The 15336-nt window shown below is 44.6% G+C and overlaps 1 protein-coding gene across 1 annotated transcript in view; it reads left to right on the plus strand.

The window, feature by feature from the left end:
* Positions 1-15336, plus strand: part of LOC137324304 (WD repeat-containing protein 64-like) — a 79898-nt gene that overhangs the window by 22765 nt on the left and 41797 nt on the right. Inside the window, exons 9-13 of the mRNA XM_067988447.1 lie at positions 568-716; positions 8273-8396; positions 9771-9977; positions 12793-13019; positions 14075-14202. Coding sequence (XP_067844548.1) covers positions 568-716; positions 8273-8396; positions 9771-9977; positions 12793-13019; positions 14075-14202 — 835 coding nt within the window. The remainder of the gene's footprint in view (positions 1-567; positions 717-8272; positions 8397-9770; positions 9978-12792; positions 13020-14074; positions 14203-15336) is intronic.

Consider the following 15336-nt stretch of genomic DNA (forward strand, 5'->3'; position numbering starts at 1 on the left):
ATACCAACTTTGGGTTATTTTTAAATTGTTTTTCTCCACCTAGTTTACCTCCTGTTTTTCAGTATTTTAAAAATTATTTTTCTTTCTCTCCACCAGTTCCCACTCTACTCTGCTGCACACTACCTTTCTATTTGCTTATTTCTGCACCCAGGGCTCTACCTAAAATCCCTACTACCCTTGTCACCCTGTCTACTGCCTTCATCAACCTTTCTTTAGCCTGTCCCTTCTCCTGGGGCCCTGCCTCAGCCTCTTCCTTGTCCCAGGCCAACTGTCTCTGGTTTCAAAAATAGTGTGTGTGTGGACAGTAGGTGAAAACAGGTTCAATTGTGATCACACGTGTGTGTGCGCGCGTGCACGCACACACACACACACATACACACACACCCCCGCCCCGTGTTGGGTGAGATACTGGAAGACTATACACATCTGTGAGATCCTACTCCATTATGAATTATCTAATATCTTCAGGATGGGGAGGGGACATTTTTAAAAGTAACAACTCTGATGTTATTAATGCAAACTGTAGCAAATTCATATAAATCACAGTGTGTGTTTTTGATTATGCAGGTTCCACTGTGATAGATGTTTTACCTCTCACGTCTGCTGTACAGGACATTATGCAAGTTCCACTTTCCCATGATCGATCCATCAATGTTCTGGTCTATAACAGAATTAGAAACGTATTGATCTCCATTTGTAGTAAATCTATAATTAAGGTAAGTGTATGTTTATATAAAGATTAGCAGCTGAATCATAAAAAAATGATTTTTGGGTTTCAAGAATAAAGAAAAATACATGTAGTGAAAACAATTCCTAAACATCATCTTTAATGCTGAATCGAAGTGGCCTTTGTTGGGTTTGATATCAAGCCCTGGAAGTAGTGCACAGAAGGTCACGAGACTGATTGCTAGTGTTGGACGACTGATTTACGAAGAAAGGTTAGAAAATCATAGGCAGCTTCCATTCATGCCTCCTCACCAAAGTAACTTCCAAACTTTGTCAAAAGCAATGTCTGCAACCACAACAAATTTAATGCTACCAAGGTAAGCAATTTAAGTGCATTAACAGATTGTGAGGGGGGGAGGTCATTGTAAGTGTCAGACTTACTTCGTAAAATGCATTCTTGAAGGGTATGGCTGCCTCATCTTACCTGGCATTTGTATAGAGTGATCGAGTTGGCACTCACCATCCTGGCCACCGCTTGCCAGTGTTGCTGTGCTGCCCTCCATGACGCCAGCATTGCTCCATGATAATTAGTTCCATCTTTCTCTTCCTGACATTGTGAAGAAGGCCAGGAGGTGGGGTTCAGTAGGCGGGTTGAGGAGATTGGTAGCTGAGGAATGGGGCTTGGAATTGTTAGCCGCAGTAGCAGTTCAGGTTCTTTTAAATGTGGGGTCAGGAGGAGCACTCCTGCTCCTCCCGGCTCCACCTTCAGGTAAGTAAATTTTAAAAACTTGCCTTGCTGGCTGCAGCCTACAGTGGTCCCTGTAAGGACCGCCTGTTAGGCAGCATGCACTGGCAACAGCTGCCTCAGGGCAAACCAATCTTCAGTGGGAGCCTCAAACAGCCCTTTCTCACTGTCTTTTAAATACACCCCAGATGATGTGCTAAACTGATATTGCAGATATGTGACATTTTCAGAAAGTCAGAACTTGCTTTTATATAATGCTCATCAAATCCTCAAGATGTCCCAAAGAACATTAAACCCTATGGGCTCAATTTTAGGGGGCAATTGCAGGTGCACTGGGGGCGGGAGGACTCCGAAAATCACGGAAATCCCGTTTGGGTTCAGAAGCCGGCTCCAACCTGCTGACTTCCGAATATTCCAGGGACCCACCTTTGTGTGCGTGGGCGACCCGAAACCAGAAGTCCCGCCGGCAATTAAAGCCGGCGGGTTGACAGTTAAAGAGCCAAATGTACCTCATTGAGGTACTTAAGGCACTTTACCTGTGACAGATTAAGGGCGTCATTTTAGCACCGGCGATCGGGTGCGTTCCTGGCGGGGGGGCTCCGAAAATCGGAGAATCCCGGAGCTGGACCGGAGCCCGCCTCGAACCCGCGCACTTCCGGGTTCCCCGCTGACGCGCCGGTGTGCGCGCACAGCCCCTGCTGGTGGGAATCCCGCAGGCAATTAAAGCCAGCGGGATGCCACTTGAAAGTATTTATTTAGGTATTTCAGGTCATTAACTGACCTGATTAAGGGATTATGTGAGGAGGGGTGGGATTTTAGAGCAAACTGGGACTGTTTCCCACACTGGGGGAAACACTCCCAGGTCAAATGGACGTGTTGCAGCTGTCAGCCTGTGGCAGCTGCAAAGGTCCATTTGAAGGCTGGGGGGGAGACCCTCACCCATTGCAGGAGGCCACTCTGTCACTTGGGACAAAGTTTGGCCTTCACCACCCTCCTCCTGACAGTCAAAGTCACCAACCTGCACACTTACCCCGGGGTCTGGAGACATGTACCTACCTTGCGGACCCCCTCAGATGTACATCTTGCGGATGGGGGCCGCCGCAGCTGCAGTTATGACCTCCTCGGAGGGCGAACAGCATCACCAGCCTCGCCATCCACGCTGTGACACATCCAGCAGGAGGGAGGGCTACCGCAGAGAGAGATGCGTCGCAGAGGGCACTACCCTCGCCACAGGGTCCACAGACCGAGGCTCAACCTCCTGGACCTCTCTGAGCAGCAGTGCACACGGAGGCTCAGAGGCACCCGACATGTAGTCGTGGACATCTGCAGCCTCCTTCATGCTGAGCTGCTCCTGGCTGGCCCGAGCACCATCTTCTTACCTGCCGCTGTCAAAGTCACCACTGCCCTCAACAACTTCTCCTCCGCATCCTTCCAGGGTGCAACCGGGGACATCACCGATGTCTCTCAGTCGTCTGCGCAAAAGAGCCCTGCAAATACACCTACACCCACTCTGCAGTGACACAATGGGTGGCATCAGTTGTGGGTCCTCATAGTGATCCTCAGGAGAGGGCATTATTGGACAAACCAGACAGGATTCGCAAAGACATGGCAGTAGTGGTGCCAATATAAGATGTAATGTGAGTTGGTCAGAAATTTAATATAAGTAACACCCATGACAAACCCTCAAACACCCTTGTGCATCCCCTTCATGCTCACGACACGTTTGCCTTACGCTGCCTACTGCACATATGTGATGCATGCCCTGTGGCTGCAGCACAGGTAGTGGCAGGTTGAGTGAGGCTGGCACGAGAGGGTGAGTATGAGATAGAGCCATGAGATTGTATGAGGATTGGGTTGAGTGGTAGTGGCGGGATGAGTACTGGCGATGTGAGTAGGTGCAGGTAAGATGAGGATGAGGTTTGAGTGGGTATGAGGGGTGATGTGACAGAGTAGTGTTGACAGTGCTGAAGGAGATGCGGGGTGGGGGCAGTGATGTGGCAGACGGAGTGTAGGGGAAAGACTATGTGTACTCACTTTGGCTGACCTACTGAGGTCATTGGAGCGCCTCCTGCACTGTATGCAGGTGGGCGATATGTTGGTTGCGCTGGTGACCTCCTCTGCCACCTCGAGCCAGGCCTTCCTGGTGGCAGAGGCAGGCCGCTTCCTCCCGCACGCCGGGAGGAAGATCTCTGTCCTCCCCCTCCTTCTCACCCCATGTATTGATACCTGGAGTGAGGCATCATTAAACTGGGAGCAGCCTTCCCCCTGGGCTGCTCCATGCTGTAATTTTTGCTATTTGTTGCAGCATCTGTCAGTGGAGGACTGCCCCTTTAAATAGAGCTCCCCCAGCTGACAGATCTTACTGCGCATGCGCAGCCCGCCCGACGCGCAGATCAGCAGTGGGGAACCCGGAGGAGCAGGTAAGTGGATCCAATTAGTGGATTGGATGCTACAATCGCGCGGGAAGCTGACTAATTTCACCGGGCGCGTTACCCACGCGCCCGATAGCCCCCCCACCGGAAACCCGCAGCCCTGCTAACATCGGGCCCTAAGTAATTGTAATGATTTTTAACTTACCTGGGTGGCTTGCCCACCGCTTCTCACCGGGTGTGGAGGGCCGGATCAGGGAAAAAGAAACAAAATAAATTAAATAAAACACTTTAGAAGGAAGTTAAAACACAAAATGAACCTACCTTTGCACCCTGCTCTGATGTCCGATGTCTCCCTTTGCGATCTCCCCCTCTTCACCCCCACCGATGTCCTCACGATGTCCCCCTCTCCCCCCCAATCTTCCCCACTCCCCCCCTATCTTCCACTCTCCCCCCGGATCTTCCACTCTCCTGCCTCCCCCCCGCCTTCCATTCCAGCGCCAGATAACATAAGAACATAAGAACATAAGAAATTGGAGCAGGAGTAGGCCAATCGGCCCCTCGAGCCTGCTCTGCCATTCAATAAGATCATGGCTGATCTGATCCCAACCACAAATCTAAAGAACACAAGAAGTCGGAGCAGGACCCGGCCACATAGCCCCTGGGCCCTCTCCGCCACCCACAGGGCATTGACCGATCCGAACTCAGCTTCATGTCCAATTTCCTGCCCGCTCCCCATAACCCCTAATTCCCTTTACTTCTAGGAAACTGTCTATTTCTGTTTTAAATTTATCTAATGATGTAGCTTCCACAGCTTCCTGGGGCAGCAAATTCCACAGACCTACCACCCTCTGAGTGAAGAAGTTTCTCCTCATCTCAGTTTTGAAAGAGCAGCCCCTTATTCTAAGATTATGCCCCCTAGTTCTAGTTTCACCCATCTTTGGGAACATCCTTACTGCATCCACCCGATCAAGACCCTTCACAATCTTATATGTTTCAATAAGATCGCCTCTCATTCTTCTGAACTCCAATGAGTAGAGTCCCAATCTACTCAACCTCTCCTCATATGTCCGCCCCCTCATCCCCGGGATTAACCGAGTGAACCTTCTTTGTACTGCCTCGAGAGCAAGTATGTCTTTTCTTAAGTATGGAGACCAAAACTGTATGCAGTATTCCAGGTGCGGTCTCACCAATACCTTATATAACTGCAGCAATACCTCCTTGTTTTTATATTCTATCCCCCTAGCAATAAAAGCCAACATTCCGTTGGCTTTCTTGATCACCTGCTGCACCTGCATACCAACTTTTTGATTTTCTTGCACTAGGACCCCCAGATCCCTTTGTACTGCAGTACTTTCCAGTCTCTCGCCATTAAGAAAATAACTTGCTCTCTGATTTTTCCTGCCAAAGTGCATAACCTCACATTTTCCAATATTATATTGCATCTGCCAAATCTCCGCCCACTCACCCAGCCTGTCTATATCCCCTTGCAGGTTTTTTATGTCCTCCTCACTCTCTACTTTCCCTCCCATCTTTGTATCATCTGCAAATTTTGATATGTTGCACTCGGTCCCCTCCTCCAAATCGTTAATATAGATTGTAAAGAGTTGGGGACCCAGCACCGACCCCTGTGGAACACCACTGGTTACTGGTTGCCAGTCCGAAAATGAACCATTTATCCCAACTCTCTGCTTCCTGTTTGATAACCAATCCTCCACCCATGCCAGAATATTACCCCCAATCCCGTGATTTTTTATCTTAAGTAATAATCTTTTATGTGGCACCTTGTCGAATGCCTTCTGGAAGTCTAAATACACTACGTCCACTGGTTCCCCTTTATCCACCCTATACGTTATATCCTCGAAGAACTCAAGCAAATTTGTCAGACATGACTTCCCCTTCATAAAGCCATGCTGACTTTGTCCTATTAAATTATGCTTATCTAAATGTTCCGTTACTGTCTCCTTAATAATAGACTCCAAAATTTTACCCACCACAGATGTTAAGCTAACTGGCCTATAATTTCCAGCCTTCTGCCTACTACCCTTTTTAAATAACGGTGTTACATTAGCAGTTTTCCAATCTGCCGGGACCTCTCCTGAGTCCAGGGAATTTTGGAAAACTATCACCAAAGCATCCACAATCCCTACTGCCACTTCCCTCAAGACCCTAGGATGGAAGCCATCAGGTCCAGGGGATTTATCCGCCTTGAGTCCCATTATTTTACTGAGTACCATCTCTTGAGTGATTTTAATCGTATTTAGCTCCTCCCCCCCGAGAGTCCCCTGTTTGTCCAGTGTTGGGATATTCTTAGTGTCCTCTACTGTAAAGACTGAAACAAAATATTTGTTCAGCATTTTTGCCATCTCCATGTTTCCCACCATTAATTTCCCGGTCTCATCCTCTAAGGGACCTATGTTTGCCTTAGCCACCCTTTTTCTTTTTATATAACTATAGAAACTCTTGCTATCTGTTTTTATATTTTTTGCTAATTTCTTTTCATAATCTAACTTCCCTTTCTTAATCAATCCTTTAGTTACTTTTTGCTGTCTTTTGAAGAATTCCCAATCTTCTATCCTCCCACTAAGTTTGGCTACCTTATATGTCCTTGTTTTTAGTCGGATACTATCCTTGATTTCTTTACTTAGCCACGGGTGGCTGTCATTTCTTTTACACCCTTTTTTCCTCAGTGGAATATATTTATTTTGAAAGTTGTAAAATAACTCCCTAAATGAACACCACTGCTCATGTACCGTCTTACCCTTTAATCTATTTTCCCAGTCCACTTTAATCAATTCCGCTCTCATACCATCATAGTCTCCTTTATTCAAGCTCAGTACGCTTGTTTGAGAATCAACCTTCTCACCCTCTAATTGGATATGGAATTCAACCATGTTGTGGTCGCTCGTTCCAAGGGGATCCTTAACTAGGACATTATTAATTAATCCTGACTCATCTCGCTCTCTCTCCTTCTCTTCTCCCCCTCACGTCGAAGCCTCCTGATGGCTGCCGGGCGCGAAACCCAAATAATTAGCAATCAACACGCGATTGCGTTGGAAACTGTAAGTTTTGTTTGTGCGGGTTTGCCACACCTTCACCACCCCCCCCCCGCTGCCAACCCGCCACCATATGAACGACGATACTTGGTTATGGGTCAGTTTTTAAAAAACTATTATTTGGTCTTGGGATGTGGGTGATCCTGGCAAGGTGGCATTTGTTGCCCATCCCTAATTGCCCTGAGAATGTGGTGGTGGCCTTGTCCATGAACTGCTGCAGTTCTTGTGGTGATGGAGCTCCCACAATGCTGGTAGGTAGGGAATTCTGGGATTCTGACCCAATGGCAATGAAGGAACATGGGTATATTCCTAAGTAAGGTGGTGTGTGACTTGGAGTTCCTTGATGCTATCAATAGAAAGAAAGAATAGATTACAAAATTGGTGGGAACTATTTTACTGTTTTGTAAAGGTTACAAAATAAAACTGAAGCCCAATGGGTCGCCTTTGTCTGTATGATATGAAGGCTGGACTGGACTTTTACTACCATAGCAATTTCAGAATGAATGCTCAGCCCATCTGCAGACTCCAGGCCGAGTAAGAGAGCATCTGCAATGAGTTTAAGGTGTGAGTTGGGTGCACCAACTTCCCATTTAAGTTGTCCTATTGGCTAAGGAAAGGTGTGTCTTAATACTGTTTCACTGCTTCAGTTTAATAGAATTTCACAGGGAAGTAATAGAACAAGGGAAAAGCACTTTCACAGCTATAATTTATTAGATTAGCCCCTGAAGGGTGTTGATGAAATATTCTTGAAACTCAAAAAATAACCTGGATGTCTGTATAATGTAGGACATTGGACATCAATAGGTTCTGAATTTGAAACCCATTCTTAAGTAAAATTTATACTCACTTCCTGTCCTTATGTGACTCTGCTAATTCACAGTTAGACTGTTAGATAGAGCAATACAATTTCCACCAGGGTTCCCCTGAACTCCTACCAAAGCTTCAGCAGAAATAAAGGCTTATTTTCCACTGATCTGTTGCCAAAATTTCACCATAGAAATTTCCTCCCAGAATTTTATCACCGGGGAGGGGAGGGGGAGAATAGAAGACATGGAATGATAAAAACTGCCAAACCCATTGTTTCCTAAAACAAATTTTCAGTGTGACCAGTCACAGAACAGCAACAGTGGAGGCATATTTGCTTATCCTTCATGGCAATTAAACAATGAAAGCATTAACAAAAAACTACAAAGAGAAGGGGATCAGCTGAAATCTGATATGCAATTTATAATGCCACATCAGTATTGTTCCTTTAAGTATAGAAAATAGATAGTAAAATGTTTACACACGCTTGAAAATAATTTGAACATACCTGGCAGCTGCAGAGTATAACGTAATGGTTTTTATTGGTTTATTTATGGTTCTTCTTTGTAAGGAGTATTTGCTTTTGTTTTTAGCTTTGGGATAAGTAGCAACAAGAAAATGTTTTTTTACAGATGTGGGAACTATATACTGGGAAAAAACTCTATCAAATTCCACATCCTCATGGACAAGCTATAGAGGTGACAGCTGCAGCAGTAGATCAAAGTGGACAGTATCTTATCACTGGAGCATTTGATGGTAAAACATTTTTGGACTATTTTTGAATGGTAATACACTTGGAGTATTTTCTCAGTGACTGGAAAAATCTGAATCCCTTGTCCATTGCGAAATCTTTAATCTTTCCCATCTTGTCGTTCTCCCTGATATGGCTCCCAACTTCACTCCCTCAAGTCCAAGAGGCACAGGCTTGAGCATATTTGGGCACAACTGGTTTAGCCATCCATCACCAGATCTGGCTGGACTGCATAAAGCAATATCTGGCCTTACTCCGCTCTGCTAAACTACCCACTACTCCAGAACTATCCAGGAGAGGAAAGAAAATACCCGGCTTCTTTTTCCACTACCAATTATTTCCTTAAACCCTTCTCCCTTGCTCCTCTAGACTGACACTCCAATGTAGTACTGAGCTTGTGCTGCTTTGTCAGATATACTGTTTTTTAGATGAGACGTTAAACCGAGGCCCTGTCTACCCTCTCAGGTGGATGTAAAACATCCCATGACATTATTCAAAGAAGAGCAGGGGAGTTCTCCCCGGTGTCCTGGCCAACATTTATCCTTCAACCAACATCAATCATAAAAAACAATCTAGTCATTTATCCCATTGCTGTTTGTGGGACTTTGCTGTGCACAAATTGGCTGCTATATTTCCCTACATTACAACAGTGACTACATTTCAAAAAGTACTTCATTGACTGTGAAATGCTCTGGGATATCCTGAGGCTGTGAATGGCGCTATATAAATGCAAGTTCTTTCTTCTTTCCTTCTTACTCTGCCCTCACCTCAAACACAAGTGCAAGGAGCTCATGGACTTCTTTGTCACTAAGATTGAGACCATCCATTTAGCTGCCACTGCTGCTTACCCCCTTCCCCTTGCCCACTAAACCAAAATTCTCCCGCTGCCCTAGGCCTGAACTCCCATCTTTCTCTAGTTTTTTTCCCATCTGCCCTCATGCCCTCTCTGAGCACTTCTTGTCCATGTCACCTATATCCTACTCCCTTGGTGCCATTCCCAGCAAATTGCTCATCCTGGCCTCCATGCTAGCTGATATTTAAATAGTTCCCTCTCCTTGGATACCGCCCCTTCTCTTTCAAAGCCGTCGTCATCACTCCCCTGCTCAAAATACCCACCCTTGACCCCTCTGTCCTTGTAAACTACCACCCGCTTGATTACGTCTCTGTGAAGTGTTTTGGGTCACTTTTCTTCGTTAAAGGCACTATATAAATGCGTTACTGTTGAATGAATAACTGAGCTTAGATAAGTCTCACTGTGGAATAACAATCTCAGGATTTATATAGAACTGGCAAAATTAAGTGTCTTTCACCAATGGTTAGTATTATTTATTTTCCAGTTCATGTAATATGTCCATTTTTTTATTCTGCTTTGACCACAGGCTCATTGATAATTTGGGAGTTTTTGACTGGAGAGAAAATTAAAAGTTTGCCTCCAATTACAGAAGGCAGTGAAGAAGATCAAAGCATTTTCCAACTGGCCTTTTTGAAAAATGATGTTACACAGTTAATACTTGCTGTGGGCTGGAACAACAGGATCAAAATCATTCAGGTTTCTAAATTTACCACAACATTTATTTGGCTTTCCTGTACGATATGAAGATACCAGGGTCTGTTGTACATAAGATGCAGAATAATCTATATCTAAATATCTGGAGAGACTAGAGAAGCTGGGATTGTTCTTTATAAAGCGGAGAAGGTTAAGGGGAGATTTATTAGAGATGTTGAAAATTATGAAGGGTTTTGATAAAGTAGATAGGGAGAAACTGTTTCTGCTGGCAGGAGGGTCAGGAACCAGAGGTGAGAAGAATTTTTTTTACTCAATGAGTTGTTAGGATCTGGAATGCACTGCCTGAAAGGAAGGTGGAAGCAGGTTCAGTGGTAACTTTCAAAAAGGAATTGGATCCCTACTTAAAAAGGAGAAATTTGCACGGCTATGAGGAAAGAGCAGGGGAGTGTGACTAATTGGTAGCTCTTTCAGAGAGCTGGCACAGGTACGATGGGCCTAATGGCCTCTTTCTGTGCTGTATGATTCTGTGTAAAACAAAACAATTTTAACTTGATATTTTCTCCTTTATTTCAGAAAGTAATTTTAGGAATTTGTGAAATTACCTCCCCGATATCTTTCAAATATATGTGATTCTCCTTTTCATCTTGGGAAATCCCACAGGGAAACATGTGCAAATGCACCTTTGATTTACTCCTGCCGGTTTTCTCCCCACAGCTCCCCTCCTCTCCTCTCCTAAAGATGTTGACCACTTGTTCGAGTATGCAGCCTTTGTTTGTCCTTTGATACCTTGCCCAAAAGGTCATTATTCACGTATGAATTTTAACCATGAGTGTTGGCAGCCTATTCAGCTTGGGCACCATCACATCCTAGCATGATTTTATTCTTATTCAACATTCACACAAGCAGGATTCCAGTGGGAGCCACTGCATAGCAATCAGGATTAGGATTTTATTTGCAGATTTTTCCCCTCCCTAACCCAGGGCACTAACACCAGTTGTAGACCTTGGATGTACCAGCAATGGCATAGAATTATTTCCGTCTCTCCAACTGTTGATTTGCTCCTCCATGGAAGTAGATGAGCCTGCAACATCTCTGGAACAGTGAATCAAGGCCTTCTTTGGCTAATGCTGGAAATATCCCCAGCAGGTGATTGCATTGATACAGTAGTGAAAAAGTACAAAACCCTGTGATCTTCACAAATAGAGCAGTTTTAGTTATGGACATCCCTTAAGTCCTTTACTAGTATTTGATATATTTAAGTAATTGCCTTAGCAGAGAATCTCAACCTTATTAATTTCTCCTCTATTAATTGCAGTTATGATCACGATTGAAATCCCCTAATTGTGTACACTCTCATCCCATTTGTCCTGCATCTCTTTGGAATAGATGATGGCAGTAATGATAGAAGGAGTCTTGAATGGTGTTGAGCTTCTTGAGCATTGTTGTCCCAAAACTAATCGTACTAGTGCCAAGTATTACATCACAGCCCTGACTTAAGTCTTGTAGGTGGTAGGGAGGTTTTCAGGGGTCGGGAAGCTGCCCTTCTTGTAATTTAAGACTATGTCTAAGTAGTCCTAGTGTGGGGAGGAGCAACATTGGTGGTAGGCTGATATTGGTTATTGCAGTCGAATAGGGATGGTAGTGGCCATGAACATCTGGGTGCAAGGTCATGAGATGGCTATGCAACTACTGGGCCATATCTGATAATGCAGTGGCTTTCAGTGCCTGACTGATCTCTGTCACTTCCTCAATTCTTTGAGAGGCCTGTGGGAATGGGATAATTTTCTCTCATCTTGCAAGGAAACCGGTTATGATCCTTTTCTTACAATGCTTGGGTGCTGGGCACCCAAGCCAAACAATCAGCATTCCGCATGGAAGCAGTCTATATGGTGTCTCCCACATGAGTTAAACCCAACTCTTTCCAACCCAGTCTGTCAAATCTGGCCAGTAGCACCACTCACAGAGAAATTCACAAAATTGGGGCTTCTGTATATTTCCATTATTTTCTGTTTCTATTTCATATTTCAAGCATTTGCAATTTTTTTTTCTTTATGTTTACACAAAAGAAGTAAAATTCTGACTTCATGCTCCCGGCAGGGAGTCTCATCCACTGGCTGGTCATATTGGAATTTCAGGTGCATGCTGCACATGATTTTTTGGCCATCAATTTTAAATGGTTTGTAAATTGTGTACAGTGCATACTCAAATTTCTGATGTGCACTATTGGTGGGCAAGGTTCTCTACGGGGAGTGCAAAGTTGGAACATTATCCCAAATGAGTTCTTTTAGGTGTGTTACAAATAAGGTCAAGTTCAGATATAAAATTCGCTGTGCAAGGCTGTTATAGAATCATGAGTGTAAATGGGGAAGATCAATAAGAATCAATATATCTCCGATCCAGTGCTGTCGTTATACCTGATGAAAACCAATCTGTAGGTTCCCCTTTCCACAACAACCAATTGCAACAAGAGCACTTTCTCCAGGTATCTCCGGAGGTATCACTCATGAGTGATTAGAATATGGACAGAACACGGCAGAAAATTTATGTTGCTTTTGTAGTTCCAACAACTGGGATTCCATTTATATCCACTGGTTATTTTGGTATTCACTCGCATTAAAACCAAATTCAAGATGACAGTGGCATAGCGTATTAGTGCTGGAGCATGTTGAAGCTTTATCAAACAAACAAACAAAGGGCAGAAAATGCTGTAAATACTCAGCAAGTCAGGCAGCATCTGTGGAGAAAGCAACAGAGTTAACGTTTCAGGTCGATGACCTTTCGTCAGAACTGGCGATGACGAAAGGTCATCGACCTGAAATGTTAACTCTGTATCTTTCTCCACAGATGCTGCCTGACTTGCTGAGTAGTTATAGCATTTTTTGTTTTTATTTCAGATTTCCAGCATCTGCAGTATTTTGCTTTTGAAACAAGCAAAGGAGCCTTAAAGAGAATGCATTCAATTTCTGATAGTCTTATTTCCCCAAAGGATGGACCAGATGACTCCAATCTATTTGTTCTTGAAGAATTTCCAGACATAGCCGCTTCAGTACATATCAACAGCTATTTATTCCTGAGGAAGCAATCCCAAAGCAGCAGTGGGCAGTCTAATTCTGGGAAGGAGGTAAATGTTTGTCATTTATTTGAAGTTTTGCCAGCTTATTCTACAAATATTTTTTATGGCATTGTCATGTGCATTTTCGGATAACTTAATGTGCAATATTGGGTGGGAATCATGTGCACAGAATCATAAAATGTTCCCAGTGCAGAACTTCACGTGTTATGGGTCTCAGCTCCTTATTCCATGCTGTTGTGCCCCATGAACAGCATATTAAGAATGTGCAATTTTACTCTAACATAGTGGGGTGGAAATTAGTTCATGCCCGAACACAGTGTGAGTCCAGTGGCAGCAAAAACTGCTGCACTGAAACTGATGCGCAAGAAGACCACGTGAAATTGGTCCTCTTCTATTGTAAGACCAGCGTGCTAGGGGTGCTCGTTGTGCCCCAACAGGCAGTGCGCTGGTCCTGGCGGAGATGAAGGCCGGTTGTCGGGGACGCCAGCACTGGGCCCATGGTAAGTCCGGGAGGGAGGGGAGGAGATTGGGAGGGGAGAGCGATGGTCAGCAGCGGCCCACAATTTCAATGTGGATCCAGAAGGAGCACAACTGCTCCTCCTAGCTCCACATTCAGGGAAGTAAAAGAATGTTTTGCTTGCCTTTTTGATAGCAGTCTCCAAAGGCCTCTTTAAGGACCACTGGTTTGGCTATTTCAGGTCTGAAAAAACTGATCACAGCATGCTTGACACATGCTGCAATCCAATTTGGAAAAGGGGCTTGAAATGGATGCTAGGCCCACCATTTGCATTGGCAGTAGGTCTAACTCTGATTTCAGGCAAGCGCCCAGGACGACTAAGTGGTGTGCTAACCAATATGGCAACCGACACACTTCCCGTGTGTTTTGGTCACATCTGATCGGCGACAACAATTTGTAGATTGTGCGCCTGTTTTGCACTCTCAAAACCGGCAAAGCCAGGTCCAATATCACCCTCAGTGTTCATTTGAGTACCTTTTCTAAATTCCTAGGAACTCATTTATTGTTAGCTACAGTGTGTTAGATGTGATTGTGGAATAGCGTGCCAGTTTATCAAATTATAATTATTTGTTTTACATTGTTGTAGGACTATCTAACTGGCACAGGATTGAGTTGCTTTGATGTAATAAACCTCAATGATGAAAATATATTAGCAATTGGGTGGCTCAGCGTAATCATGGTATGGAATATCGAATCAGCATCCATCATGAAAGTGTAAGCAAAGTATACGTTTCTTATGTTGTTGAATATTCAAAGATTAATCCATAAATTTTAAAATGGAACCTCTGGTCAATTTTTCATAATAACATTTTAAAATGAGGTAAATTTCACACTGATTTAAGTGAAGATACCATTAAGGCATTAATAATTATTATATGGCCCACAGACAACATATAGTTGCAAGGCATGGCACAGTAATCAATGGGTGCAAGGAAACACTTTGTGACATGCATACTTTGCCCACCTACTTGTACTGATGGGTTGGCATACCATGGCTATTTTCTTCAGGCCTGAAAACATTTTGCAAATTTGCAGCCAATGGGGCTGATTTTCACCCAGTCTGACGGGAATGTTAAAATGGTGTCGCAGTACTTGCCGCTCTGCTTGCGATTGTGTGGCGGCCGCTGCTATCTTGACTCGGTATAGGACCCGGGCGGCTAACATGACCCCCTGTATCTGGCACCAGCATTAATAGGAGTAGAACCACCTTGCAATTTTTGGGCGATTTCACAGGACTACCGCTGAGGGCAGGATCCGCACAAGAAACTGGGCAGTGCAGGAAACTGAGAGTGTTTTTGAAGTGCTATTTAAAGGGGGCACTCACAGGTAAGTAGGCAGATTATAGGATCTGTTCTAGTAGGAATAATTGATTGCTGTATTTTTGTGGGAGAAGCTCCCTTTGTGCCAGTTCACTTCCTGTTCTCATCCTCTCGCAGCTACGGTGAGACATCATGTCCTGCAGAAAGAAAAGAAGCTTATTAGTGTGTGGCTGGCTCAAAGACTTGTAAGTTTATGTGAGGCATGTTGATGTGTGCATGATGAGTGTGACATGGAGCAATCAGTGCACAGAATGGGGAGGTGTCACAGAGCAGGAAAGTGGCAGGAGGGTGACATTTGTTGGCAAATTCAAGAAGAGTGCACAGCTTTCCCTGTGCAACCAGGTAACAGCAACACGCTGTAAGTGCCTTCTGTGAGGGCAACAGCAACTGCTGATAGTGCAGCTGAAATTAGAAGGAGGGTAGGCTTGGTTCCCATTGCTAATTAGAGAAGAGGGTGATGGGAGTGGTGGGGTGGGGGGAATAACGCTGTGGCAAGATGTGATGCAGAGAAAGAGACTGGGCAAGAAGT

This window comes from Heptranchias perlo, chromosome 8, assembly GCF_035084215.1.
Source record: "Heptranchias perlo isolate sHepPer1 chromosome 8, sHepPer1.hap1, whole genome shotgun sequence".
Lineage (NCBI taxonomy): Eukaryota > Metazoa > Chordata > Chondrichthyes > Hexanchiformes > Hexanchidae > Heptranchias > Heptranchias perlo.